The sequence below is a fragment of the Sminthopsis crassicaudata genome, chromosome 2 (assembly GCF_048593235.1).
Source record: "Sminthopsis crassicaudata isolate SCR6 chromosome 2, ASM4859323v1, whole genome shotgun sequence".
Classification (NCBI taxonomy): Eukaryota; Metazoa; Chordata; class Mammalia; order Dasyuromorphia; family Dasyuridae; genus Sminthopsis; species Sminthopsis crassicaudata.
Window position 1 is genome coordinate 314,330,027 of NC_133618.1, and position 26,518 is coordinate 314,356,544.

At 41.0% G+C, this 26,518-nt stretch overlaps 1 protein-coding gene across 1 annotated transcript in view; it reads left to right on the top strand.

Moving 5' to 3' along the window:
• Positions 1 to 2,933: 2,933 nt before the first annotated feature.
• LTBP2 (latent transforming growth factor beta binding protein 2) overlaps positions 2,934 to 26,518 on the top strand; it is a 184,549-nt gene continuing 160,964 nt past the window's right edge. Inside the window, exons 1-2 of the mRNA XM_074290027.1 lie at positions 2,934 to 4,178; positions 10,525 to 10,595. Coding sequence (XP_074146128.1) covers positions 3,724 to 4,178; positions 10,525 to 10,595 — 526 coding nt within the window. The 5' untranslated portion in view covers positions 2,934 to 3,723. The remainder of the gene's footprint in view (positions 4,179 to 10,524; positions 10,596 to 26,518) is intronic.

A 26,518-nucleotide genomic window follows, 5' to 3' on the forward strand; every position in this document is an offset into this window, starting at 1 on the left:
GGGTTTCAGTGCTTTTCACCAGCTTCCACCATCCTATATCCCCTTAATCAGTTCAGTCAATAAACATTTGTTAAGTGCCTTCTATTTTCTTTTTTTTTTTTTTATTAAAGCTTATTATTTACAAACTTCTGCATGGGTAATTTTTCCAACATTGACCCTTGCAAAACCTTTTGTCCCAAATTTTCTTTTCCTTCCCCCCACCCCCTTTCCTAGCTGGTAGGTAGTCAAACACATGTTAAATATGTTGAAATACATGTTAGATCTAATGTATATGTACATATTTATACAGTTATCTTGTTGCACAAGAAAAATCAGATAAAGAAGGAAGAAAAAGAAAAGCTGAGAAAGAAAAAAAAATGCAAGCAAATAACAATAGAAAAAGTGAGAATGCTATGTTGTGATACACACTCAGTTTTCACAGTACCCTCTCTGGGTGTAGATGGCTCTATTCATCGCTGAACAAGTGGAACTGGTTTGAATCAGCTCATTGTTGAAGAGGGCCATGTCCATCAGAACTGATCATTACATAGTCTTCTTGTTGCTATGTATAACGATCTCTTGGTTCTGCTTATTTCACTCAGCATCAGTTCATAAAAGTCTCTCCAAGTCTTTCTGAAATCATCCTGCTGGTCATTTCTTACAGAACAATAATATTCCATCACATTCATATACCACAATTTATTCAGCCATTCTCCAGTTGATAGGCATCCACTCAATTTCCAGTTTCTTGCCACTACAAAAGAGCTGCCACAAACATTTTTGCACATGTGAGTCCCTTTCCTTCCTGTAAGATTTCTTTGGGATATTAAGCCCAATAGCAGCACTGCTGGATCAAAGGGTACACACAGTTTGATAATTTTTTGAGCATAGTTCCAAACTGCTCTCCAGACATGGTTGGATCTGTTCACAGTTCCACCAACAATGTATCAGTGTTCCATTCCCACATCCCCTCCAACATTTGTCATTATTTTTTCCTGTTATCCTAGCCAATCTCACAAGTGTGTAGTAGTTATCTCAGAGTTGTCTTAATTTACATTTCTCTGATCAATAGTGATTTAGAGCACCTTTTGATGTGGCCACAAATAGTTTCAATTTCTTCATCAGAAAATTGTCTGTTCATATCCTTTGACCATTTATTTATCAATTGGAGAATTAAGTGCCTACTATTTTCCAGGAATTGTGCTAAGTTCTGGGAATACAACTATAAATATATATATTTATACAGCTCAGAAGTATACACATGTATACTTCTGACCTAAAAAAATTTATCATCTAATAGGGGAAGACAATACAAAAGCTCAAAAAGGAGTTAACTGGTGGAAGAGGTGGCTGGAAAAGGTGCCCAAATCGGGGGAAAACCAGTTAAGTTCCCAAGTAATAAAGCCAAATGAGAAATGGGATGTTCTAAGCAGTGCTTCCTTCTTAGATGGAGGTTTTGGAGTTTGTGTTTCCAACCTCTAATCAGAGATAAAAAGGGTGCTTATGAGGTGAAATATCAAGGCTACTGGCATTTTGAGGGTGATAAGGTTTAAAAAAAAAAAAAAAAAGCTGACTTGCTTTAGTCTATTATAATGTGCCCTCTGTTTCCTTGTACTAGACTTTGGTATTCCAAACCCTCCTAAATTTTTTATCATGACAACATCCCAGCTCCCTCTTTTCTTCCTATTCCCCTCTTTACATCTTTTAACCCACAATAGTGCATTTCACTATTTTAAAAATCTCCACTGATTCCTAAATCCCATTTTGGCCTCCTGTGCCTCCTGACCCCTCAACCAACCTAGGTTCAGAGACCTTATGTTTCCATTTCTTCAGTTTTCTGATCTGAAGATTTGGGGATGGGACGAAATGATCCCTAAGGTCACTTCTAGCTTTTAAGTCAATTATACTATGAATGTGAGTATCTATCCCCTCCTATTATGAAGGAAAGGACAGTCAATCCATAAATATTTATATGCCAAGCCCTATAATAATTACTAGGGATATCAAGAAAGATTGTCAAAAGACAATCCTTGTTTTTAAGGAGCTCACAGTCTAGTGGGGAAGTAACATGCAAACAACTATGTACAAACAAGATATATAGGTAGGTAGATATATATGTATATATACACAGTATAAATGAGAGACAATCAACAGGGATAAGACATTGTAATTAATTATCTATGCTACTGTAAGCTCTGGCCAATATTTGCTACCTTTCTTTTATCCACTGTCCCCCCTGATCTTTTTGAGCCCCATACTCCCTTTTTAGAACACGAGTGTCCTTTCTACAACTTTTTTTCAGGGTGGGAAAGAAATAAATCCAGAAATAGTATGTCAGGGTAGTGTAACTAGAATTGCACATAGAAGAAACTTATAAGCTAGAAGGGAAATTACATACTCTAAATATGATACAAGGTAGAGTATGATAGGTACCACATGAAACATGAATAAAATACCAAGGGAGTTAGTTCAGAGGACAGAGACTTCTAGCTTGTGGGAGCTCAGAGGACATTACTTCCATCTGGAGAGGGGAAGCAGGATAGGAAACAAGGAAAACTCATGATTAGGAGCCTGAATTTTTTCCTCCATTTTGTCACTGACTTCTTATATGACTTTGTGGCACTACAAAAATGGAAATACCCATTCCATTCCTCACTCCATACAACACATACATTTCTGACTGACAATCATAAGTAGATCGCAGTGACTGAGGGTTCAGAGACTTGAACAGGATCAGATGAATTAATTCCTAATGGGAAAGTACTTAGAATTTCTAATGTTAGGGGTTACAAGACATGATTGTGGCTGATCATTTAAAACGCTATGAATGAAGAGCTAGATTAATTCCACTAGGGGGCATACTGTGCAAGTCATCTAAAAGCCCCTTTATGCCCCAGGGGAAGGCGGAAGCAAGAGAGTTCTGGACTGTCCTCCAGCCACGCGCGGCATGTGGCACTAGGCATGAGTGGAGTCAGCCCTATCGGAGGAGATTGTAGTTTGCAGTAGTTTCTGAATCTCGGGCGCTGGACCCGTCTAATCCTTTCAAGGTGCGTTCAGGCGCCACCACAATTCTCCACTAGCCCCTGAGAGAGGAAAAGTGAGGGTCAAAGAAGGAGGGAAAAAACCCAGCCAGGGATGACTAGAACAGGTGAGAGATGCACTTGAACCCACAACCTGCCCAGACCCTCCCTCCCCTGAGGGCTCTCGGAGTAGGGGACCCGCCGGTTCCCTGCTCTTCAGGGGTTAATCCCCCTCCGCCTTTCCTACGCTCAGCGATGCCAAAGTGGGTGTTACTGGAATTCCTCCCTCTCTCCCGTAATGAGGAGGCTGAGCCGTCTCTCCGAGGAGGGGGCAATAGTGTGGATAAAAGAGACTGGAAAAAAAAAAAGTGGGAGGTTTCCAAAAATAAAACCCTCCACATCCCCTCCCGAGGTTGCAGTGACAGGGGGAAGAGACCAGCTGTGTGTTCAGAGTGGGCCGGGGGTACAGGGCTGAACGCGAGGTCAAGAACAGGTCTGAGTCCGGGAGAATTCTCCGTATCCCGGCACTGACCAAAGCTTTCCCCCAAGCTCCCGATCGAGAGGCAGGTTTGGGACCGAAATTGCTGGGTGGAAAGTGAATTGCAAGGCGAGCATCTCCTGCCCGGGGAGACCAGGAGCCCGGGAGCCCGGCGCGCAGCTGCTCCGGGCGCTACATGTGGCCGCTGCGGCTAGTAGTCCGCTGAGTTCTTGCCCGAGGCCAATCATGGGAAGCTACTGGAGGAGTTTTCTGCCCTTGACCCTGGCTCTCTTTGTGGGTGTGGGTGATGCCCAGCGGGATCTCGTGGGAAGGTACGAGCCTTCAGGCAGGGACCGGGGCCGCCTTCGGCGACCTGGGGTCAATCATCCCGGTGCGACTGCAGGCAAGGTGTATAGTCTGTTCCGGGAGCAAGGAGGGCTTGGTCCAAGCCAGCCTCACGGAGATGTACCTCAGCCGGTTTGGGGACACCTGAGGAACCCAACCGACGGCGAGATCAGGAGGCCTCTCCGAACACAGCAGACTCGTAGAGTCCTGCCACCTGTCCAGATGTCTGCGATTACCCTCCGACAGCAGAACCCACCTCTGGCCAGGACTGCCTCTGCTCTTCAGCGCCCTAGGACCGGGCAGAGAGTCCGGGCTGCGCCCCCGCCCCCGCCCTCCTCGCGCGGGCGACTGATGGGGTAAGCCAGAGGGCGTGTGTGTGCGTGTGGGGGTACTCACTACTGCCGGGAAGTTCATTACCAAGATTGTATATCACTTTCTGTGTATTTATAGGTATATGTGTTTATTTGTACATGTATGCTGTTTGGATTGTATATGCCTCAGACATCTATATGAAAGAGGCTGGGGAGGAGCAGGTATTGATAGACGTCTAGACACATGGATCTATAACAAGATAGGTAGATCGGTGGGGCAACTATCAACTCCTGCCCTTCTCTACCCTCTCTTATTGTCCGTCTAGACTGGACGCGAGCTTTGAGCTGCCCCTCTTCGTTTGTCCGAGCTCAGCTTTTTTATGCCGCCCTCAGTTTCTTCCTCCTCTCTAATTTATCTTTCTTAACCCCGAAGTGTTTGTACACCCGCAGTTCAGATGGGGAAATGGACTTCTCGGGCTTAGTCCTCGGGCTAAGGGGAAAAGTGCCCCCAGATCCGGGAGTGTCTCGTCGTAGCGGGCAGGACGAACCAGATGCTGAAGGTTTTCTTTACCGGGATTCACATCTGTGTGCTGTGCCCGAATCCCGGAGCAGTGCTCCCCGGGGAATGTGTAGGAAAGGAGAACGGGGACCAGACTGGGGTGGAGGAAGGGGAAGAAGTGGTTTGGAGGGCGGCACTGGCAGGTGGAGTGCCTTGGAAATGCTAGGAAAAGAGACGGATCCAATTCCGGGACTCGTTTTCTGAAGGGAAGTTTAAGTGTTTGTTTGAACTCGTGGGTTTGTCTGAGAATGTTTAAGAGGACTGGATACATGAATGAGACGGAGGTGGGGGAGGGGACGCGGGAAAATTCCTGACTGAGTTTAGTAATTGGGAAGAGGTAGAAGTCTGGAGCGATAGGTTTTAGATTTGGGGTGTGTGTGTGTGTGTGTGTGTGTGTGTGTGTGTGTGTGTGTGTGTGTGTGTGTGTTGCTTATACTCCAGAATTCTCTTTGTGAAACTGAGCTGTCCCTAAGAAACATACACTGATAAACACAAATTCCCCTCTTCTCATTCATCTTCCCAAGGTAACACCCCTCTTTGATTCCTGCCTCCCAATTTCGCTTTCCCACCAGCAGCTCTAGGTTTCTCCTGGCTCAGTCCTGTGATCTCCTCCTCCTGCCTGGATTGTAAATGCATAGCACTTTTTGAACAATTGTGTGCCTGGCTAGTGCCTAGAGCCAAGCAGGTGCCTCCTGAGGCGAACTCATGGTTATTGGCAGTGCTGTAGAGAGCAGCAGGGAAAGGGATCAACTGGCAAAGGACACCAGCAGGAATGTCCCCATCCCTCTCTTTGCCCGAGTATTTTGTACCTTTCATTGGGCCCCAAGGATCGGGTGGACTAAGTCAGTGATCTTGATTGTAGTTGTATTTCCATGGAGAACCACAAACCATTGTCTGCCAATTGTGCTTACTCGAAACAACAATAGCTTGCATAGGCATGTGTCCTAGCTATCCATTTTTCTATCTATACACATATGTATAACACATACATACATGATGCAGCTTGCCTATATAGAAGACAATATTTTAACAAATCAGCTTTGTCCTGCCAGTATAGATATGGCACTCACTCATTTGTTAACAGGATTGTGTGGGATGTTTCTTCTAGTATTTCTCTGTTACAATTTCCTCACATCCTTCAGATAAGTTTCTTCCAAACTTCCTACCACCTACCAGAAGCTCTGAGGCAAGTTGGGTGGGTTGGGAAATGAGAGTATGGAATAGGAATTAGAGAAACTAGAAAGGTGATTCAGTAGAAAACTGAGTATTGAGCCAAGAGGACCAGAATTTGAATCTTAACTATATTACCCATATGATTTGGAGTGTCACTTAAACTCTTTGGGCCTCAGTTTTTTTCTCTGTAAAATGAGGGAGGTGGAAAGATCTCAGGGAATATCTATTACTATTGCCTCTTTTATAGATGAAGACATTTGAGGCCTAGAGTGGCTAGCTCCCCACCTCACCCTTCCCACAGGACACATAGAGTGCGGGTCCTGGATCAGGAAAACCTGAGTTCAAATGCAGCCCTAGATACTTACTAACTGTATGACCCTGAGCAAGTCATTTAAATCTGTTTGCAGCAGTTTCTCATCTGGAAAATGAGCTAAGAAAGAAATGGCAAATCATTCCATTTTCTCTGCCAAGAAAACCCCAATGGGGTCACAGAGAGTTGGATATAACTGAAACAATTCAACAACATACTAAAGCAATAATCTGAATCAATATTGATAATCCACATTGGTTCCCCCTGTTCCTGTTTCTGACCCTTCTCTATGTAGCCAGTAGACATTTAGATAGTATGGCTTTTAAAAGCAGATTCATGTTTCTCCTCATGATCTTTACTAGTAACAAAGTTTTTGAGTGTGGATGAGCTTCCACAAATTCAACAGTTCCAAAAACATTTCTTAAGCACCTATATTGTGCTTAAGAATTTCAAAGATGCAACAAGGTATAGCCCTTGAGGCTTTCACAATTAGTGGGAGGGTTGATGTTTACAGGTAATTACAATAAAAGTTATTATATGAAAAGCAGAATAAAGAGATCTGAAGTAGAGAAATCACTTCAAGCTTGAGGAATGTCCTGAGGATGCCAAAATGTTTGAGTTACAGATCACAGACCTGTAGATCTAACAGTAGATTTGGGAGAATGCAGCAAAAACTTGCAAAGACAACAAACATTGCCAATGGCCTTTGATAAATGACCCTTTTTGTTCTTTAGGAGAAAATGTTATAGGAGTTCAAGGAAAGGATTGAGCACTATGAACTGGAATCATTGAGAAACAGTTGAGAGGAGGCAGGACTTGAGTTAGACCTTAAAGAAAAGGAAGGATGTAAGTGAAGGGGAGAGGAAATAAATTCCACAAAGGGGTGATGATATCAGTAAAAGTACACAAGTGAGAAGACCAATCTGACTGAAGCAAGAAGCAGTCAGTTGATTATTATTTGATAAACACTATGTTAAACATAAAGAATAGCAAAAGATAGTCCTCTCAAGGACACTGTAATATGTGAAGGGAGACTATATTCAAATAGCTATGGACAGACAAATGAAAGGCAAGATAAATTGGAGATAATTTCAGAGAAAAAGAACTAGCATTCTTGGAATCTGGAAGAGGTTTCCTGTAGAAGGTGGGATTTTAATTGAGACCTGAAAAAAGCCATGAAGCAGAGTGAGGAGGGAGAGTATTCTAGGTATGGAGAACCAAAAATGAAAACGTGATACTTTAGGAAAATTTATCTGATGCAGTGAATGTGTGCCTATACAGCGACTTCATGTAAAGTCAATCCACTATTTAAAGTACCTCACATGTACACAGGGACATATCAGCCTGTTCTTCTTGGTGAAGGAGAAGGCTTTTAACTCCCAGTTCTAGTCTATAACTCTCTACCGGCCTGTGGGGGCCTGAGTGGAGGGATCTTGTTACTTCATATATCTTCCCCATCCAATGGAAAGAGATATGGAGTCAGAGATCCTGCGTTAACATGTCCTTTCTGTCATACCCTGTGTGATCTTGAGAAGGTTGCCATTCTCCTGGACCTTCCTTCCTTTCTTCATCTGCAAAGGGAGCTTGTTTTAGACTAGATTTCCAAAATTTCTTCTAATTCCAAGTGTTTGATACTATGTTCCTAAGTCCACTGTGAATTATGATACAGAGACAGGTTGATCAATGTTTGCCCCTAGCTACTTAGCATTGAAATCTAAGCGCCACCCGGTGGTGAAATTGGGAACTGCCACTCTCTCTTGGTTACTCTGGCCAAGTACTAGTACTTGGTGACTTTTGAATTTTGGAGATCTTGTCCAATGTCCTCCTTTAGAGAGGAGGTAACTGAGGTAGATGAAGTGATCTACCCAGAATCCCACAGTTCAAAAGTGATACAGCAAATGATTGAATAATCTAGATTTCTGGTTTTTCCCTCTATGATCCGGTGGTCAGAACTAGAGGCTGACCAGACTGTAGAAGCCTTACTAAAGGGGTGAATTTGCTCTATCAAGTGCAGAGTATGACTAACAATGAGCAGCTAGGCGGTACAGCGAATGGAGAACTGGGCTTGGGATCAGGAACTCATCTCTACAAGTTCAAATCTGGTCTCAGATACTTATTAGCTGTGTGATCCTGGGGCCTAGGTGCTTAACAAAAGCTTATTGGTTTATTATGGTAAGCAAAGACAGTAGTAATCACTTCTTATTCTCATTCAATTCATTGATGCTCTATTGTCTGCTTCAGGGAGCTTTTTGGGACAAATTTGTTCTTCCTCAAACTGTAAGAACATAAGTCTTGTGAGTCTGGATCAGACCCATGGTGCATCCAGCTCTCCGATGGGAGCATCGAAGAATAGGCTATCAATGGAAATGACCATTCTCCCTAATGCAAATCCTGAAGCCATATTTCCTCAATTGTTATCAGTATTTAAGAAGAGAGGGATGTTTGGGCCCAGTACACTTCTCAGAATGGATTTTGTGCTATTCACAGCCCTTTACTCCCATCCTTCTACCACTTCTATGTCCTCAGTGTCCACAAACCCAATTCTGTTTGTTCTCACTGACACACTTTGTAATCATTAAAAGGGGACCGTGATCTACAGGTGGCATAGTGAGGTGGTGCCATAATGCAGGGTGCTGGGCCCAGAGTCAGGAAGATTTGAGTTCAAATCTCACCTTAAGCAGTTACTAGCTACGTGATCCTGGGTAAGTTTGCCCTCAATTTCCTTATCTGTAGAATGAACTGGAGAAGGAAATGGCAAACCATTCCAGCATCTTTGCCAAGAAAGCCCCAATGGGATCATGAAGAATCAGACATGACTGAAGAATAGCAACAATCTGCAGATTCTCCCCTCTTCCCCTCTCTTCCCCCCTCTACCCAGTTCCTAGAAATTCTGGAAGGGTTCTGGGGCCTTTTTCCAAGTATTGGAAAGCAGCACTCAGGAATAGGTGTGACTGACCAATCACCCTACTTGATTTTCCTGGAATAGGTCTTGGTGATGAAAGAAGAATGCTGGAGGGCATGGGAAGCTTCTAGAAGAGGCTAGTGCTAGGAATGTCTGATCCAGGAAGGTTGAGCTATGGGCCAGAGGGGCGATTTGGCTGTAGGGGACATTCCTGGAGCTCCCTGGGTGGTAGCTCCCCATAATATTAGTTCAGAAGGCCAGAAATGGGGCTCCTTTTTTGTTATTGATTTTTTTTAAGTGAAAGGAATTTATTTTGAATTGTTTGTGAGGCTCCAAAAACCGCATAGGCTTTGGGGTCCACTCAAATGTCAAACAAACTCCTAAGTGGGACCAGATGCTCCCCCCATGCTATCCACAGAGGTTTAAAAGTGGCCACCAGTCTCAGCTCTTCCTTTTGGAAAAACTCTAAACTCTCAACTCCTCATCTCAAGTTCTGGTCTATCTTCCTCTAAACTCTTAGCTTCCCCTTCTCTAGTATAGGCTTCCTCATTTCTAGCTCTGGAATAAGTATCTCTAGTTTCATCCTCACTCTAATTCATTTATCCATCTTCTAGCCTCGTCCTCATTTCTAATTTCTTCATCTTTTCTGCTCCCTCGTACCCAAGCAGGTTGGAAGATAGAAAGGACTTCAGTTTCTCTGTTAATCTTCATCACCACTTAGTTCAGAGGAAGAATCTATCCTTCTCCTCTATCAAATAGACGTGCAGATCATTCATTCTATGATTTCCCACTCTAATCCATTCTACTACCTGGCTTTATCAAACTTCCAAAAGAATAAGTTTGTTTTAGCAACCTACCAAATGGAGGTTCATGATATAAAAAAAAAAAAAAAAAAAGTTAAGAACTCCTTGCCTTGAGGGAACTTCTTTTGCCCAAAGCAACCTATGGTCTCTAGCTCAGCCCTGGATTTTAGGGATTTAGGCTTGTTGCAAAAGAATCCCTTACTCCACATAGCTAGGCCAAAGTTAAGGAACCCTTTGCTTACTGTGATAATTGCTTCCTGGTTCAGAGTGCTTCTTTAGAGAAATCCTCCCTCCCTTCCTTCCCCTCCTTCTTTCCCTTCCTTCCTTCCCTTCCTTCCTTCCTACCGTCCTTCCTTCTCATATTTTTACATAGGTCTTTATTCTTTTACCCTCATTAAATAAGCACCTCAAAAATCCAAATCATGGTTTCTATTGCTTTCCCATTTCCTTGTCTCAGCATTTTATTACATGATGCCCTCATACAGTGGGTAAAATTTGATTGACATGGCCCAAACAGGTCAAAGGTATGCTGTTTGAGAAGGAAACAGCAATGGAAAAGGGATATGGGTTATCTAAAGCTGGGTACTCTCCTCAGGCAGATATTCCCAGAATGCCTTTTTCCTAACACCATTATGCTCATGCAGGAGGAACGTCTGCGGGGGACGGTGTTGCCCAGGATGGACGACTGCCAACAGCACCAATCAGTGCATCAAACGTGAGTTGACCCCAATTCTCTTAAGCAGGACATTCCTGAGCTTGTGGGAAAACTGTGTTCCTTAACTTTCTAGTACTTTACATCCTACTCCCTTCCAAAGGAATTTTTGGAGATGGGGTCAGAAGGGCACATTTTAAAATATTTTCATTTGAGAAAATGAATATGCATATTATATTCTTACTATGTGTTTTAAAAGGCCCCAAGTCCTAAAGTTATAGTTTCACCTTCATCGCTTAAAACTCTTATGTGATATCTTTGACCAGGTCCTTTTCAAGTGCTAGTTTCTAGGCTTCCAGACTTAGTATGCAATCAGATTTCTTGAGTATTCCTTCCTCAGATGTCCATTGTTCTTTTGTAACCTATGAAAAAATGACCATTGTTTTAATTCACTAAACAGGAGGGCAGAAGGAAGCATCTATGAAGCTGAAAGTATCCTGATCTTGGGCTTTGACCAGAATCCAAGTCCTGGTTCTGACTCTTATTGGCTATGTGACCCTAGAAAAATTTATTTACTGCTCTGTGTCTCAGTTTTCTATCTTTAAAAGAGAGAAAATATAAAACCCTATATTGTAGTGTTATTGTGAAGACAATGGTTTGCAAACTTTAAAACAAGTGAGTTATTATGGCTTTTTTGACAATTCTTCCTTTGGAATTGCTGCTAAACAAATGCCCAAGATTGGTTGGTGGGAGTGGGGTGGATGGGAGTGGAGGAATAAACGGTGAATTCTGACAAAAGAAAGATCATAAAATCATAGATTTAGAGATTAGAAAATTGAAATCCAATGAGATTGTCACATAGGCACTAGCTAGAATTTAAACTCAAGTCCTCTCACTTCAAATCTGCTGTACTCTTTAAAACATATAATCTCAACTGGGCCCTTACTGCCATAAGGCAATCCTTTTATTCTCTTATTCGATTCTTATCCTATTTTCCACAGAGTTTATTCAACCTTTTCTTATCTCCTCCCCGCTTCCTACTTCTTTCAGTTGAGGGCCTTGCCTTCCATTTACTGAGAAAATATTAACCCTGGGATTAATTCGTGCCCATATGCATACACACACTCCTCTCCCATCATGATATATCACCTAGGAGTAGATGAATCTAAAAGTTCCTGACTATACAATTTACTAATAATATAATTAATAATCATAAAGACATAATTATTTATGCTTTAACCATCTGAATATCAGAGTGACCTCTAACCATCACTCTAATTATTGATAACTTCTTGAAAATACTGTTTATTTAAGGCAACAAGCAAAATCTCTCCTCTTCATCATACACACACACACACATATGTATATATATATATATATATGTATATATATATATATACATATATATATATATATAAAGTTAAAGTAGTTTTATAAGGAAAGTAGATCCCTCCATGTTTTTCTCTGGGAATTTTCATTGTGGGATCTCTTTCAGCAGGTGATCAGTAGATTCTTTCCATTTCTTTTTACCTCTGGTTCTAGAATCTCAGGGCAGTTTTCCTCAACCATTTCTTGCAAGATGATGTTACAACTCTTTTTTGTTGATTATGACTTTCAGGCAATTCAATTAATTTTAAAATTATCTCTCCTGGATCTATTTTCAGGTCACTTGTTTTTCCAATGAGATATTTCACAATGCTATTTTTTCATTCTTTTGGGTTTTGTTTTATTATTTGATTTGTTATAAGGTTATTAGATTCCATTTGCTCAATTTTAATTTTTAAGGCATAATTTTTCTCAGTGAGTTTTTGTACCTCCTTTTCCATTTGACCAATTATAATTTTTAAGGAGTTTTTTCTTTGGTGAATTTTTGTTTTCTTTTCCCCCATTTGGATAATTTTGCTTTTAAGGCATTTTTTCTCCTTATTGATTTTTTATACCTCTTTTACCATTTGGTCTAATATGTTCTTAAGGCATTATTTTCTTCAGTGGTTTTTTTTTTTTTTTTTTTAATTTTGGTGTTTCTCCTTTATCAGACTGTTGACTCGTTTTTCATGGATTTTCTTCTATTATTCTTATTTTTCTTCCTAATTTTTCCTCTACCTTTCTTACTTGATTTTTCAAAATCCCTTTTGAGCTCTTCCCTGCTCTCAGACCAATTCTTATTTTTTATTATTATTTTTTTTGGAGGCTTAAGAAGTAGGAGCTTTGACTTTGTTATCTTCTGAGTGTGTGTTTTAATCTTCCTTGACACCATAGTAACTTTCTATGGTTAGAAAATTTTTTCTGTTGTTTGCTCATCTTCCTAGCTTTTTCTTGATTTTTAACATTTTGTTAAATTAGGATTCTGCTTTCAGGATAGAAGGTGCACGGTCCCAAGCTTCTGAAGTTTTGTGCAGCTATTTTCAGAGGTACTTTTTGGGACTTGGATGTTTTCAGTTTTTCCAAGGTGGTGTGATCTAAGGAGAGGTGAGTTTACTCCTCTCCTGGTCTCTGCTCTGGTCTATGAGTGATCAAAGCACTCTTTTCTGCTCTGGAACCATGAGGAAGGTCCCTGCTCCATAATGGTTGCAAGCTCTGGTGTGCCAGTGCTCCTCCTTGCCCTGGGACTGCCAAGTAGGACTACAAACTGGATTCAAGTTGAACAAAGGAACAGAGTATTGTTGCTTTGCCAGTACCAGCAAAAAGACCTTTAAGATCTCTTCTGATAAGTTGTTTGACCCTTTTACAATCTATGGGCTGAGACCTCCTGAAGCATTTGCTGCTGATTCTGTGGTTCCCAAGGCCTACTCCAGATTTGCTGGGGCCAGGTCTGTGCTGACATAGCCTGCACTGGATTGTGGTCCATTCTCACCCAGGTGCAACAGACTTTTCTGCTGACTTTGGCTGGAAAATTATTTTGCCCCATCTTTTTGTGGGTTCTGCTGCTCCGGAAATTGCTTTATAGCATCATTTAAAGGTGTTTGTAGGGGCTTTAAGGACAATATTCTCTGCATTTTTTTCTCAAGCCATTACTCTTAACTATTTTTTTCCAGATTCACTTTTTATATTCTCTTTATAATGTTTCTTTATAAAATGTAGTTGACAGATCTCCTAAGGAAGAAAATATTCCTCATTTTTGAAATCTCTCTCATTTCTCTCAAACTATCTTCATTAACCCTTTTCTCAGTTTTTCAAACTTCCAGTCTCAACTGCCAATATTAAACATTGTATTTGGCTCTTATAGTACAGTACTAGTAACTATAGCATCTGTAGGAGAGGCCTTTGAAATGGGTGTTAAATTTCTCCTTCAAGCCAAAATCTTTCGGTCCTCTGAAAATAATTTGGAAATATACCAAATCTATATATTACATTGATATTAAAATACATAATATATATATATATATATATCATAATGCAAACCATTTGACTGGTTTTTAAATGAGAAAAAGATATGCTTGCTATAGTAATAATTTGTTGTTGTTCAGGCATGTCCAATTCTTCATGAACTCATGGATCATAGCAGATCATTGCTGCTCATGGGGTTTTCTTGGCAAAGAAAATAGAGTGTTTTGCCATTTCCTTCTCCAGTGGATCCAGGGTCATTTTCAGTCATGTTGATCTTGCCACTGGATCCAGTTGGTTCTGGAAGGGAAAATGAGGCAGGGGACCTTGCCTAGCCCTCCCTCACTTCAATCTAATTCACTTGCATGTCATGGCATCATCTCCCTGATGTCACGATCCTCTTGGAGAATGAAGGACAAAAATAATTTCTGTGAGTAAAGCTGGCCCACCAATTGGAATTGATCAGTTAGAAGACTCTTTCCTTCCCTTCTTCCCTCCCTTGTTTCTTTCTTCTTCCTTCCTTCCTTCCTTCCTTCCTTCCTTCCTTCCTTCCTTCCTTCCTTCCTTCCTTCCTTCCTTCCTTCCTTCCTTCCTTCCTTCCTTCCTTCCTTCCTTCTTTCCTTCCTTCCTTCCTTCCTTCCTTTCTTCCTCCCTCCTTCCCTCCATTCCCTCTTTCTTAAGGTCTAGGCCTTAGACCAAAACCAATCTGATTCTAACTGGTCACCAAGAGGCCCTACCTAGATCAATGCCTAGAGGCATTGTTTGGGTCCTGATTGACTCAGATTGAATGTAAGTAGCAATCATTTTAGTTTTGGTCAGAAGCCCTGAGGATCTTTCCCTCACAGATTCATTTATTTATATAGATTTCTTTGGACTGGGTGAAAGAGGAGATTCTTTACCTCAGTTGCTACCTATCCTTAATCATTGAATAATGTAGCCTCAGCCAAACTGAGACCCAATGAAGAATTTAGCCAAAGTCTCCCATTGTATCCTGGGCTGTCTCCAGTCATCCTGGATATTGCATCCAGTGGAGGGGAAAGTGAGGCAATTGACCTTGCACAGCCCTCCCTCACTTAAATCCAATTCACTTGCACGTTATAACATTCCCTCCCTCATGTCATGGTCTTCTTCAAGAACAAAGGACAAACAAGCAAACAGAGCTTTAGGTGACTTGTTCAGAATCACAAAGGTAAGGTTAGATTCAACTCAGGATATTCCTTGAATCCAGGCCCAGCACTCTATCCATTGAGCCATCTAGTTGCCTCTAATAGTAAACAAAAAAAATAATACATTTATGCATTCAAAAGTACATTATGTATAATTCTACTATGTAGCTGAAGAAGTAAATTACCTTCTCTAGCAACTTTATAATTTAAACCTATTTAACATGACTTGTTGAATTATCCTAATTCTATTTTTTGTTTATTATTCTTTCTATCTAGATTGATTGACATTATAAACTCATTACGATCTTTTTTTAACTTCTATGGCTTGTCTCATTATCCTAGGGGATTCAATGGCTGAGATATTAGGCAATAAAGATAATGCCTTTTAAGTTAGTCCTTCCTCTTACTGATTTGGCAATCTCTTTGGTCCTAGGCAAAATTATAGGGCTTCTGGGATGCAGTGTCTGCTTCACTTGGACCAATTACCCTCAAGGAGGAGCTTTCAAGGCTGAATGGGAAGCAAGCTGGGCTTCCACATTCTGAAACTATTGTACAATGTAAACCATTTTCTTTATTGGTACCATTTAATAGTTTCTTTTGTATTAATCTATGACTTGTTTCATTTCTTGTCATCATGGGTTTTCATCTCATTTCACTTTCTAATTTCTTCTTCAATTGAGCCATATTTCTGTTAAATTTTGCTATACCTGATTATCAAATTTCTGTTTCAAATTTCTCTGAAAAGTTATTCAGCAAGATCTTCCATTTTGCTTCAGTTTTTTTTTTTTTTGGCTTCAGTTCTTTTATAACAAACTAAGGCTTCATACTGTTGCTTGCTTATCAATATTGGTTCTTGATTGCATCTTTTTAAATGAAAAAACACAATATTTTAAAAATTTTATTTTTTATTATAGCTTTTTACATACAAAACATATGCATGGGTAATTTTTCAACATTGACCCTTGCAAAACCTTCTGTTCCAACTTTTCCTCTCCCTTCTCCACCACCCCCCTCCCATAGATGGCAGGTAGTCCCATACATGTTAAATATGTTAAATACGATATATGTATAGATATATTTACACAGTTATTTTGTTGCACAGGAAAGATTGGATTTAGAAAAAAGGTAAAAATAACTTGAGAAGAAAAAAACCAAAAATGCAAGCAAACATTAACAGAAAGAGTGGAAATGTTATATTGTGGTCCATACTCATTTCCCAGTATTCTTTCTCTGGGTGTAGCTGGTTCTGTTCATTACTGCTCTATTGGAACTGATTTGGATCCTCTCATTGTTGAAGAGGGCCAGGTCTATCAGAATTGATCATCATATAGTATTGTTGTTGAAGTGTATAATGATCTCCTGGTCCTGCTCATTTCACTCAGCATCAGTTCATGTAAGTCTCTCCAAGCCTCTCTGTATTCATCCTGCTGGTCATTTCTTATAGAGCAATAATATTCTATAATATTCATATGCCACAATTTACAATATTTTATTTTTCCTCAATTACATGTAAAAATAGTTTTAACATTCAGGTTTTTTTTTAAAGGTTTACGTTCCAAATTCTATGTCTCCCTCCCTTCCTGAGATGGTAATTAATCTGATATAGGTTATGCATGTTTATTGCATCCTAATTACCACATCTGATGATTGTCTCTCATTCCTTAACTGTCTCACTAATAATTGATGTCATGAGACATCCTTTTTCCTCCTAAATACTCTCTTTTATATTGATTTTGTTGACACTCCTGCCCCTCTCTTGGTACTTTCCCTACCTGTCTGGGTTTGATTGGTGCTGTCCTCTGTCTCTTCTGCTGTGTCTTCATCTTCATTATATCCTCTAAATACAGGTGTACTCTAAAACTCTCTACTGTTCTCTCGTATTCTTTCTTTCCACCTGCTTTCTTGGTATATCATCTTTCCCTGTAGGTTTGTCTTCCTACAAAGACTATTCTTAGCACTATGCATCTAGTTATAGTCTCCAGCAATGATGATGGTGATGATGTTGATGATATCCAACTGCCTGTTGGACATTTTGAAGTGCAGCTCTCAAACTCAATATATCCAAAACATCATCTTTTCCCCCAAAGCTTCCCCTTTCCATAAGTTTTCCTATTTCAATCAAGGTCACTACTACTCTTTTACTCACATTTCCAATCAGTTTGTCAAATCTTACTGATTCTACATATTTAATCTCTCTCACATGTACTTAGCCCCTTTTCTCCACTCACATAATGATCACTCCTCCAGTTCAGAGCCACATCACCCTCACATTTAGTGTGTGCTTCTTCTTCTCCTTGCTTCTTTCTATGCTTGGGTACATGGGATTTAATCTGCTTGTTGACTGTCATTTCTGACTGCACTCTGGTTCCTTTTTCCTTCTCAGCCCTTATCCAGATGATATGAAAAAGGGGAAAAGTTGCTTGAGGCTAATCATAAGAAGACAAAAGTCTTAAATGATTCAGGAGAGCTGGGGTGTGAAGAGATCAAAGAGGCATGGGGAAAAAAAAAAAAAGATCAGAACTTTGGAGCTGGAAGGGACTTCAGAGATCAATTAGTCCAACCTTCTCATTTTAAAAATGAAGGAATTTAAGGTAGAGCAGCAAAGTGATTTTCCAATGGCTACAAATGTGGCATGTAGTAAAGTCAGGGCTTAAACCTACCCCTTTTGCTACTCCATCTGCAACATGATAAAGAAGATTGGGTTGGTAAAGTCACTTTGGTCCTTACTGGGGAAAAAAAAGAGCCTTTTGGAAAGGACAGTTGGATTGTGAATGGGGCACTGCTGGGAGTCAAGATGAAGAAGTGACAGGATGCCTTGGCTTTGGCAGGAGCAGGATTTCTTCCAATCTTCCTTGTCCATTAAATGGATCCATCCAAGCCTGGATTTCCAGACTAGGCATTTGAATCCTAGAGAAATTCTCATTATTTAAGCATGCTTGTAACTTTCTAGCTTTACCATTTGCCATAATGGAGTTTCAATACTGGAAATATTGGTTTGATGGCACTGAAGAATATTGGCCATAAGGGGTGTGTGTGTGTGTGTGTGTGTGTGTGTGTGTGTGTGTGTGTGTGTGTCTGTGTGTGTCTGTGTGTGTGTGTGTGTGTGTGTAACTGCTTGATCAAGTCCATGTATACTTGTCAGTTATTGCCAACAGATCCATTTCTCCTATTAACTCCCTTTTCTGACCCTTCTTTTCTCTCTCCATTCTTTTCTTTATGCCTTCTCTTCCCAATCTTAACCCTAGATTTAAGCCTGGCAGCTCTTCTGGAGACAATTGCCTGTAGGCGTCATCTCTGTGTAGAGTTTCCCACTTGCAGTCCACTTGTACACTGATGGAATATTTTCTAATTAGCTGATCCTGATGCTGTTTGCTTGTTGCTATTTTGCTGCTAATGAGTCTAATGGGAAACACGTGGGGATTGAAGCGCTTGCCCAAGACTAACTGACTATGTCCTGAGTGCCTTAAAATGTAGGGCTCTTGGATCCACGCCGTGTCAGCTGGCTCTCTAGTCTGCTCACGTCCCATTGCTGCTTCCTTCTCTCCACCCCACCTCCTCCCAAGGAGACTCCCATTGCCTGGGAATGTTAATGATTCCTTCATGCCAGTTTCACACATGTGGGGTGACTCCCAAGGGTGTGTGTGTCAGGAGCTGTGTATGAAGTTCCCTCTTATAAAATGGGATCTGGCTTCAATCCTCATACCACCACCCCTCGAATTTTAAATACAGTGGAACAGTGAGTTTTTAACCTGGTCCTTTTCAAATACCTGACTAACAAGACCAATTGAGCATTAGAGAAATTGAGAAGTTTCAGTGCTTACTGATACTCTCCACAGCCAAGTTCTCTCTCACATGTCCATTAGTCTGTCCTTCTCTCTTTCCATCTGTCTGTATACTCACCTACTTTGGCCCTTCTCCCTATGCCCCCAACTTTGGTTACTCCACTGCAGGTGCAGATGATGATACCCCAGCTTTTTCCTTAACCCCCATGCTCTCTCTCCGTCTGGGCCTCTGTCTCCTTCTGTGGGTTTTTGTATCTGTCTTTCTTTCTGTGAGTTTGCCAGTTCTGGAGGGAGATTTATGTGTTTGTGTGCCTGAAGAGACAGCTGACTTGTTGAGCCTGCTGAATGTGGTTCTGAGATGGGGAAAGGCTGAATGGGTTATGGGTGAATTGGGATGAAGATGGAAGTGGGGAGCAATGTACTGTTTATAGCTGTTGCTTTTGGAAGGACTTCTAGACTTCATGGGGGCCTTTTCTCTCTCCCCCTATAGTGGGGTGTTTTGTGCCTGTGGAGAATTTCCCTGGAAGTTTTTGGACTCTAGAAGCTGTACAATAAGCGACCAGTTTCACTGGGTGAGTTTTTGGGAAAACAGCAGACAGACCCCCTGCAACTTGTTGGGAAGAATCTTGGTGCAAGATTCCCTAGAGGTGCTTGGGTTTTTGGCAACTGGAAGGCCCAGCTTAATGATGTTCAGACTATTCTGAGGGGGGAAACTTCTTCCATCTCAAGTCCAATCTGCCCATTTATTCATGCACAAATGCGCATAAACATACATATACACACACACATACACATAGAATATAAATATATCTTTTATGAGAGTAGAACAGAGGGATAGTAGAAAGATGGCTAGTAGAAGCAAACATTTCCTCCAGTAGGTAGCTAGGAGGTGCAGTGCACAAAGTGCTGGGCCTGGAGTCAGGAAAATTCATCTTCCTGAGTTCAAATCTTGCCTCAGACACTTCCTGGCTGTGTGACCCTGGGCAGGTAACTTAACCCTGTTTGCCTCAGTTTCCTCATCTGTAAATGAACTGGAGAAGGAAATGGCCAAGTCAGTCTAGTATCTTTGCCCAAATGAGATCACAGAGAGTTGGATATGACTGAAATGACAGGAAAGGAAGCGTGGTCCTGAATCTTGGATCCACCGGGAGCAAGAATTATGGCATCTTGTTCTCTTCTCTCTGCATCCTCCATCTCTAAAGATTCTGCTAGTCCTTGAAATCTTATAATGTAGATATATCTTCTTTCTCGCCTCCTTCCCAAATGCTTGTTAGGGACAAGTCTTTGTCCTGCTTTTCCTGGCCATCTTTGCATTTCCCTTTCTGGGATAACAAGTTTGACCATCCTTGGGTATCTGAGCTCTGTAAGATTTAGGAAAGTGTGGATTAGTCCACAGGATTGTAATTTAAAAGCTGGAAGAGACCTTCTGAACACTTTCTCTAATCCTCTCATTTTACAGATGAGAAAACCAAGGCCCAAACATAGTTCTAATGTGATCTAATTGGTTGATGAAAAGTCACATAGGTAGTAGATGGCAGAGCCGGAATTCAAATCCAGGTCACCTGGCACCAATTCCAGTGTTCTTTCCACTGTCCCAGGCTGCCTTTAGGTTGAATGGGTGACTTCATCTGTCTTCCTTCCCTTAGCCCTTTTGCCTGGGACACATTTTGTGGCACTCAAGTGTGGCGTGGCACCCCTTAATCAGCAAAGAAGTTCTGTCCTCTCTGCACTGCCTAGGAATCTAGGGTGAAGATCCCCAAGTCTTAATCCTTTTCCACATTCCTAAGATTACTTAGGATTTAAGGGCTCTATGGAGTTCAAAGGAAATCAAAGGATGTAGGGTATAATCCTGTCTCTGATGCTTATTTTTTGTGTGATTTTGGGTAAATCACTTAGAGACCATGAGCCTCATTTTCCTTATCTGTGAAGTGAATGGGGGGGGGGGAACTAGATGATTTCTAAGATTCCTTCCAGTCCCAGATCTCTGATCTTATGTTGAAGATATAGATGATGGATAAGCTCTGCTTCTTTGAATCTGTTTACATAAGAATGGAATCTGGGTCCCAGACACATACTAGCTGTGTGATCCTGGGCAAGTCACTTAACCCTGTTTGTCTCCGTTTTCTCACCTGTAAAATGAGTTAGAAGGAGAAAAAAATGGCAAATCACTCAAGAAAACACCAAATGGAGTCACAAAGAATCAGACACAACTGAAAACAACTGAACAATAAAATTGGGGAGGCATATGTCTTTGAGGGCACCTCTGAGACCTTATATTGGATTAGGAACAGCCTCCAAAGTGTTCCCATCAATGGGAATGGGCTGCTCCCTGTCTGCCCCAAGGCCTCCCAGCCAGCTACAACATCTCAACATTTGTTAATGCAATTACTCTCCTGCAGTGGAGTCCATGTTCAGGAGCAGGGGGCCAAGATCTGACTCACACACTCCCCTTCCTTCCCTCCTCCAGCCGCCAAACGGTAGAGGCCGAGTCAGCCTGCCAGACCGAGTCTGCAAAGAGCTTGCAGGGCCAGGAACGGCATCTTTCTCTCATTAGAGGCTTTTATGTGAATACAACTGCTATTTTGGAGCTGGGCTTTTGGCTGGCCCTAAACGCTGGAACACTGTTTCCAGTCCTTCCCAAGGTGCTGCCCTCTTTGTAGTGGGAAAGTGGGGGGTGGTGTCTCTGAGACAGATAGTGATTCCCTCCTATAAACCCATAGCTATGCCTTATATTGGCTAGGTCCTTCATGACAGAAGCCCAAGGAAGACGGTTAATGGTAAACTTCAATTTTTGTGTGTGAGGAGAATAATGAGATTAAAACCATCGTAGGTACACAGCTGGACAGGAATTTGGAATCAATAGACTTCATCCCCTCATTTTACATATGAAGGAGCTGATCTGTGAAAACTGAGTGACTTGTCTAAAGTTGGCTTCCAGAGGGCCAGGCATTTAGAATTAGGAGGAACATTAGAGTTCAAACTCCCTCATTTTAATGATTCAGAAATCAAGGCCCCAAGAAATCAGGTGATTTTTCCAAGAACACACAAATAAGTGGCAGAGCTGAGATTTTAACCCTGGTTTGCTGACTATAAATTTGGCCCTTTTTTCACTGTGCCACAAAAGTCTTCCATTGGAAAATAAAAGATGACTTGGATGAGGATCAGAAAGCTTCTTGGAGATAAGGATGAGGTAGAATCCATGTACCAAACATAAAACAGCTGGGGAAAACTGCTGCTGGTGAAACTGGAGAATAATGCCACCTGATCTGAAAGAGAAGCCAAGTGTGGCAGTGGGTGCAAAGTTCTGGCCAGAGAGAAGATTTTGCCCATGGATGAGTGAATGCTTGGCTTGAACAGGGGGGTTCAAGGCTTCAGTATCAATCTTAACAATACCAAGGCTGCTGTATGGAAATACATTGACTTAGGATGAGAATCATGAGATCTGGAGGAAAAAAAAAACCTGTTTTAAAAAATCTAAGTTTCATGCCTCAGAGTTCTTGTTTGTTCTTTATTTTCAAAGAGGACCAATGACATCATGAGGGTGAAGTCTTGACTTGCTTGTGAATTGAATAAAAGACAGGCAAGAACCTAAGAATCTGTTTACATAAAAGATGGAATCTGGGACCCAGAAACCTTGACCTCAACACTTTTCTTTACATCCTCCCCCCACAAAAATGGGTTCTATCTCTAAAACCACTTTGGGCTCTGATAAGCCAACTTTGGCTTATTTTAGCCAGCTCCCCAGCACTTTCCAGACCTCTTTTGCACTTTTTTCCTTTCCTATTCCTTTTATGTATTGTTTCCCCCATTAGAATGTAAGCTCCTCGAGGGCCAGAACTATCTTATTTGATTGTTTTGTATACCCAGAACTTAATACAATGCCTGGAACAGAACAAACTTGATAAATTATCTAGCTATCATCTATATCATTTTGTCATTTATCTTCATCTTCATCATCATCTCTCATTATACATGCCTATTATCTATCTGAAAGAAAAGGAAAACGGAAAGAGAAAAGATCATGAGAGAGTGGATGTCAATAGAAATAGGATTGCAGAACTGTTTTCAAACATCCTTCTGGAGCTAGAGAACTGTCTATCATGTCAATAGCAACTGTTTTCCCCTTACCTCTAAAGTCCTTTCCAAGGTCCCAGTTCTAAATCTATGGTTCTGTGATAATCTCTTCTGTCCTCCTAACTTTGTGGATTTCCCATCCTTCTCAATGGTACTGATAATCTAGAACCCTATCCTATCCAGGTGAGGAAAGAAGGGCTTGAAAGCTGTCTCCCTTTCTTGTTTACTCTAGAGGTGGTTGAGGGGATTATAGGAGAAACTTTTCCCCCAGTGAGAAGCTACTTCCAAAATCTCTCTGGGCCAGTGGTTTCTGAGTTTGGGCTCTTCCCAAAGGTAAAAGTTTTGTGTGGAAAGTCTGAGTAAAACCATATTCAGCTGTTTCAGAGTTGTGTAAAGAAGAGGATGGGGGAGGAAGAGGGAGAAAAGGATATTATATTCTGCTTTAAAAGTGATTTCAGAGGCTTTATTTCTTTCCCCTCTAGTTGTGCAGCTGATTCCAAACACTGAGCTTGCAAGGCTAAAATGTTCTCCATTTTCAGCCTGCTTCAAGGAAGAGAGTGCCCTGTAGGGGTGGGGTGGGGGTAATGATGGAGAAAGAGAGTATTCAGAAATAACTCAAGTTATGAATGGTTGGAGACCAAAATTTGCACGTGGGCAGAGGGAGGTTATGCCAGGGCTCCACTTTTTGAATGCCTTGCAATTTCCCATGCTGGTTTGGGAAGTCACGTTTCATGTTTTTTTTTGGCAGAGAAAGCAATGCATGTGAATTGGTAAAAACCGATTCTTCTTCCTTCCCCTCAAATCTCTCTCCCATCCAAAAAAAAGCCTTCATACCCTCTGCGGCTAGATATGAAGGCTAGGGAGATTTTTGATAAATATTTTAATTATTGATGACCATAAATCAAAATAAGTGGTTGCAGTTGAAAGAACTATATGCATCTGGAGTCCATATCAGGAAGACCTGAGTTCAAATTCTACCTGAGTTACTTACAGTCTGTGTGATCCTGGACAAATCATTTAGTTACTGCCTGCCTCATTTTCCTCATCTGTAAAAATGAGTTGATTTTAGCATCAACCTGCCAGGGTGGTTGTTGAAGATGAGATACTATTTGTAAAGTGCTTTACAAACCTTAAACTGCTATATAACTGCTAGCTAGCTAGCTGGCACTACTACTACTAATAGTAGTAATAGTAGTAGTACCAGCAGCAGTAGCAGTAGTGATAGTAGTAGAAGTTATAGTAGTTAGCACTATATATCCTCACGCTTCATTGTGTTCTGGGAATATCAATTAAGCACAACATTGTCTTTGTCCTCAAGGAGGCCTATAATCTAGATTCAAGAACCATGACTTATTCAAGAGTCATTACACACAGAACAGCTAGAAAACAATAAAAGACAGTACAGAATTAGAATTTAGGTGGTGCAATGCTCCATAGAGTAGGTATTAGTAGAGGAAGGTGAAGGACTTGGGACTTGGTTCTATTGAAAACTAATGGTATCATCGTCAAAAGCAAGACTGGCTTATAAACTGTCTTCTTTGGAGAAAAATGATTTTTAGGAAGTATGACTTTGAAAACTGGCCAGTTGATTATAGAGTATTGAAAGAAAGAAAAGGACGAGGAGGGGAGAAAGAGAAGGACTTAAGGTTTGTCTCTGAGACATAACTGCTGCCAGGACTTCTTAAACTTTTTCCATTTGGAATCCCTTTTCCCCTGAGAAATTTTTATGTGACTGTGGGTATACAAATCATATAAATGTAAATCAAACATTTAATGATAATAAATCATGACTTTGCAATCCCTGCATTCAGTTATGAGACTTCACATGGGGCTGCAAACCACAGTAGGAAAGTGGGTGTTCTACCACTTGGCCTGATGATCGTATTTTGAGGTGGCCAGTTGGGGTTTCCAATAGATGGCTGCTTTTTGCAGCATAGGACAGAAGAGTAGAAGTAGTCAGTTCATGTTGAAAGTAAGCAACAAATAGGCCGATTTGATTTGCAAGATAGAATCCTTGGGATAGAGAGCTGTCAAATTTTGTGTTTGGAGAAACATTTGGGATTAAAATGGCTTGTTTATCCAAATTCTCTGTAGATTTGAAAGGCAGAGGTTCTTAAGAGATGGGAGTGGGATTGAAAAAGATGGCCTAAGTCTATAACCTGAAGATGAGTTGCTCTTGAGGAACTGGTTTTTTTCTGGGTCTCCTCCTAATTAGTCATTTGGCTCTCTGTGGTTTCATATCTAACACACATTTAGAACTGGAAGAGACATTAGAGGCCCTCTGGTCTAAATTCTAAATTAATTTTTCAGGTAAAGAAATTGGGGGCCAGAAAGCACAAATGATTTACCCAGATCACATGTATTATTAGCAATAAACATGTAGGGCAGGATGTTAGTTCTTTGGGATATAGAGAGGCATATATGCAATCTCTACGGACTTATGATCTAATTGAATGTGAAGGATAAATTCATACAGTGACAAATGACAAAATAAAACCATATCTGCCAAGACCTGAATGAATACTAGAGTGAGAATTCAGAGGATAGAGATTTTATTGTTTAGAGTTGGGGTGGTCAAAGAAATTTTCAAGACATACATGAGAACTGAGTTGGACCTTGAAAGATTTAGACAAATAATGAAGAGTGAAAATATTCTAGGCAGGGGAAACAACATGAGCAAAGGCTAGAAAGTGAAAATACATAGAATGTAATTGGGAAACAATGAGTAAACTGATTTGGGGATTGGAAGACTTAGTGGAATACATTGGCTGCAAAGGGAGGTGGGAGCTAGATTGTAAAGGGCCTCCAATGCCAAGCTAAGGATTTGAGTTTTATGCTGTGAGTAATGAGGAGTCTTTGAAAGTTTTTGAGAATAAAATAGTGTCTTGAGAAAGCTGAGCTCATATCATCACATAGGATGGGTAGAAGAGAAAAGAAAAACTAGAATCATGTTCCTCTTATAAGGACACTTGCTAGAGGAATTTTAGATTAAGATCTTAGAAGAGTATGGACTTGGATGGTTCCAGAGGCCCTTCCCATTCCAGGAGAATGGCTGGAGAGATCATCATTGTTAAGAAATATTCTCCTTTTAGGTTCCCTGGAAATCTGGACTAGTCTGAGGATGTTAAATCTTCTCCAGGATATCCAGTTTAATATACTCTTTGATTAAATCTGAACATTAACATTGATCTGGGTCAGAGGAAGCAGGGATAGGGAGAGGGTGATTTTCACCCTTGCGTGCACTTCAGTATATTGGCTTCTGACCATTTGGCAGCAACTTGGGCTTGGCAAGGTAGTGAGGGGCAGTGTTCTCATGTGAGTCTGATTGGTTGGTTTGTAATTAGGAACATGCAGGAGAGAGGAATTTATGGGCCGAAAGGTCTTATGGCCCCCTGAGAAAGCTGAATGCAATGAAGAGAAAGTGTGACTGGTGTTTAGAGATGGAGTCTTGGCCTGGAGCCAAAAATGAAGAACCTGCGGCCCCGGATGCTGATCCATAAGGCATCTTCATCATTTGGTCTACTGTTTGTCTTGGGGCAGAGGAAGCTAATGCTGAAGAATGTTGAGGAATTGGATATAGATCTTTCCTTTCTTAGCTACTGGCTGTCTGCCCCACCTTGTGGTAATTAAGGACTTGAGA